This window comes from Diorhabda carinulata, chromosome 3 (assembly GCF_026250575.1).
Source record: "Diorhabda carinulata isolate Delta chromosome 3, icDioCari1.1, whole genome shotgun sequence".
NCBI lineage: Eukaryota > Metazoa > Arthropoda > Insecta > Coleoptera > Chrysomelidae > Diorhabda > Diorhabda carinulata.
In genome coordinates, this window is record NC_079462.1 from 23,733,340 (window position 1) to 23,737,042 (window position 3,703).

Below are 3,703 nucleotides of genomic sequence, written 5' to 3' on the forward strand. Positions count from 1 at the left end.
GAACTAAGTCTTTTAATCTAACTTTGTCAAAAGCTTTTGTCAAGTCCATTTAGCAAATTATCGCCAGTCGATTATATTCTAGAGCTTTCTCTGTGATTTCTAGTTACAAATACTGCGTCTGTACATGATCTCCCACTTCTAAAACCTTGTTGTTCATCCTCAAAAGATATTCTTTGATTTATTAGTTGGGTTAAAATTTTGGTTGTCATTTTTAGAGTAGTGTTTAAAAGATTGATTCCTCTATAGCTTTCCGATTCTTTTCTGTCACCTTTTTTAAACAGTGGAATTAGTATACTTATTTTCCATTTTTCAGGTACTTTTTTATATTTTAATATTTTGTTTATGAACAGTGCCAACTGCTCGGTCATTGTTTTCCCACAATTTTTTAAAAGTTCATTTGTTATTTCATCACTGCCCGTAGCCTTTCAGTTTTTTAGTTTTCTCTGAGCTTCCTCCACTTCCTTTGTACTTATTCTGGTCTCTTTATCAGTTGTGATTTCTGGTGTTTCCGGTTCTTCTATTGTGAGTTGATTTTGTGAGTACAATCTTTTTAGGTAGTCTATCCAGGTTTTTATTTCTATATGCTTTACTTCTACTATTTCTTTCATTTCTTGACTCTGTCCTCTTATAAATCTCCACCCAAAATAATCATGCACCCGTTTGATGGCATATCATTTATTGTTATCTGTAGGTCTTCGAAAAATCTCTCTCTGATGTTTTCTTCTCTATTATTTTCCGGCGCATATATTCCTATGATATTGACAAGCTCTTCTCCTAATCTGATTCTAATTGCAACATTTTTCTCTGATACGTATTTGCACTCTTCAATCTGGGTAGTTAATATTTTCTGAACTAATATGGCGACCTCTTCCTTGGCTCTTGTTTCTTTTGGTACGCCACTATATATCATTATGTAGTTATCTAACAAAGTTTGACCCTTGCCTTTTTTCTCGTTTCTTGAAGAGCGCATAAGTCTACCTTCCGTGAGTTCCTTAGTAAGTTCCTCTTCTCTTGTATTAAAGGATTTAATATTCCAAGTAGCTATTCTTAACATATTTTTGGTTTTCCATTGGTGCGTTGTCCAGTTCCTTGCATTGGTCGTCGTTGTTAAATCCGTCCTCTTTATCCGAGGCACAACCTTGGTTCTATGAGCGGCAATGTATTTAAAGTCCTCTGATAGGGTGCTAATCCTCCTTTTTCCGGGCTCGGGACCGGCAACAGAGTCATTGAGCTATTGAGGATATGTGAAAGGAGAATAATTGTGAAGAATCATTCATTATGATGGGCACTATAATTTGCAAATTTACGTAATTTTCAGTCATGATATTAAGCCTTTTATATCTGAGAATATATATCATGTTTAGGTTAATGTTACTTTCAGGCGAATTTAATTCATTCAACTTTTTATATTATTTTGTTCACTAATTTCACTCCGAGGTATTTATTTTGTCCTCTAATGGCAGCATTATTGAATCGAATTCGTCTCGAATCATCAGTAATAACGAAACAGACTAACGCACAAATACCGCCAACGGAATGCGAATTATATAAAACATCACTCAACCGCCAACGCCCCTTTTTAGAATCACCCTCTAACTATTAAAACCACACTCAACATATATTTCACAAATAAACTTATTTTAATTAACCGTAGCTCATAAATCTAGCAAACTAGAACCGTTGTTAATTTATTGCCACGATAATTGGTGTTAGTGAAATGTATCCCATAGCAATATCTAACACTTGCTGTTCCCGAACTAACTAACCAAGGATAGAGCAGTGACATTCTTGGAAAATTCGAGGATGGGAAGCTGGTAGTATTGAAACCGCATCTTCCATTAGCGTGTCTCAAAACGAAATTCGGATACATACGAATTAATTTCAATTTTGATATCATGTAAAGTTAAATTTAGTTGCTTTCTACATGAAAATTCTGCCTGTTTCGATCAGCTCTCTATTATTAAAATCAAAAATTTCAAATAAAATTTTATAACCAAACGCTTATGATTTCCTATCGCAATCACTGTTGTCATCAATCATTATTGAGCTTGCTAGTGAGAGAAATGCAACCAAAATAAATTACACTTCAATAGTTAATCAAATTAACAAATTATTATTAATATAAGAAGAACCTGACAAGAGAAAATAAATGAGAAAATTAATGTCACTGTTCTTGAAGCATAAGGAGGTCAAAATCAATAGTTACGGTATTTTAATAGTTTTACTCCGAAGTTTGTTTTAAAAGAAAAGTATCATACGCTTAGAATTAATTTTTCTGGTCATCAGATTATTCTTATATCTAGAATTAGTTTTCTACTTGTAAGTTTGATTAACTAAAATAGCGTGTTTTTTTCCCACAATAATTTATTCTCAATTTTTAGTTGAATCAACTATATAAATGTTTTATCAGTCCTCAACGCTAATTTATTTGGTAAATTATATATGTCTCTAATATAAGTGCGTATTTCATAATATTGTAAGTAAGGGTTCATCTGATAAAATTGTACAAGTTAATTTGAAGACACTTAAAACTTCATCAAACTACAATTATCACTAATTACAACACTATAACAGTTTAGTGAATATCACTTCACTTTTATTTTCACGGTTTACCGTTTAAATTTCTTTCTTTCGCTCGTTACGTATCTTTAATATTCAACTAATATTCGCTCTACTGTAAGCTCCGGCCTCCCAACTCTTTTGCGGTGTTCCAGACTATAATATAACCTTCCAAAGTATCTTGTAATGGTAAACTTCTCCCTACAGAAAATTAGTTCAACAGTTACGCAAAAGATTAAGCAAATCACCATTTCTTTTAGTTAGTTATGTCGTGCGCCGTTGAGTGGCGTGCGGCTGTGCTTCCGTCCCAATATAATCTTTCCATCTTATGTTACACTGTTATAGAGGACTCCGCCTATTAGTTTTTGTAATCAAATTCTTTTAAGTGCTTCTATAGAAATAACCCAGCAGCAACCTAGATAAACGAAGGCATAATTCACCATAAAGGTTTACACCTTTTGAACATTCATTCTAAATAATAATTTTGAATCGATAAACTGTGCTTTGGAGAATATCAAAATACTGATTTATTTACACTACCTGTATAGTGGACTTCATTTCTCATTACATATCCTGTGGGAAATCGTCAATACTGATGAACTTGATAAGAACAATGGGACAAATTTATCCAATTATTGTATAAAAAATCAAATTCATCTGATATAAAGAAAATATTTCCTCATTCCCCTTAGTGATCCTGGCAAAGGATAACCGTACGTATTTATTGAAATATTTATATTGTCATCCATCCTTACTCGATTAATAAGGGCAGACAAAAGTGAGTAAAACTGTAAACAAACAACTTATAACTTGAGTACAATCAGCAAAAAACTGCATTACGACTAACATAAAAAATGAAAACTAATTGATTAATTGATTAAATATTGTATAGGTGGATGTACTTCACTCCAAGATAGCCCAATTGTATGAGTAAGAGCTATTAATTGTTGGGGACAAAACTCAACTGTTTTTGACCAATCATTTTCCAGATATGTTAAATAGGAAACAGATCAGTAGATCTTGGTGGCCAGTGTAAACGGTTGAGATGATGTAACTTCATTACTGGTCCCACTAGAGCTACGATGATGTTAAGCTGTAAGGGGAAACGTCCAGTCCCATACCAGGATTTTCTATTCAAATGTAC

At 33.0% G+C, this 3,703-nt stretch overlaps 1 protein-coding gene across 1 annotated transcript; it reads right to left on the bottom strand.

Annotated features, from left to right (window-relative positions):
• Nucleotides 1-625: 625 nt before the first annotated feature.
• LOC130891775 (craniofacial development protein 2-like) lies at nucleotides 626-1,054 on the bottom strand. Its single transcript, XM_057796738.1, has one exon. The coding sequence runs from the start codon at nucleotides 1,052-1,054 to the stop codon at nucleotides 626-628; it is 429 nt and encodes a 142-aa protein (XP_057652721.1).
• Nucleotides 1,055-3,703: the final 2,649 nt, after the last annotated feature.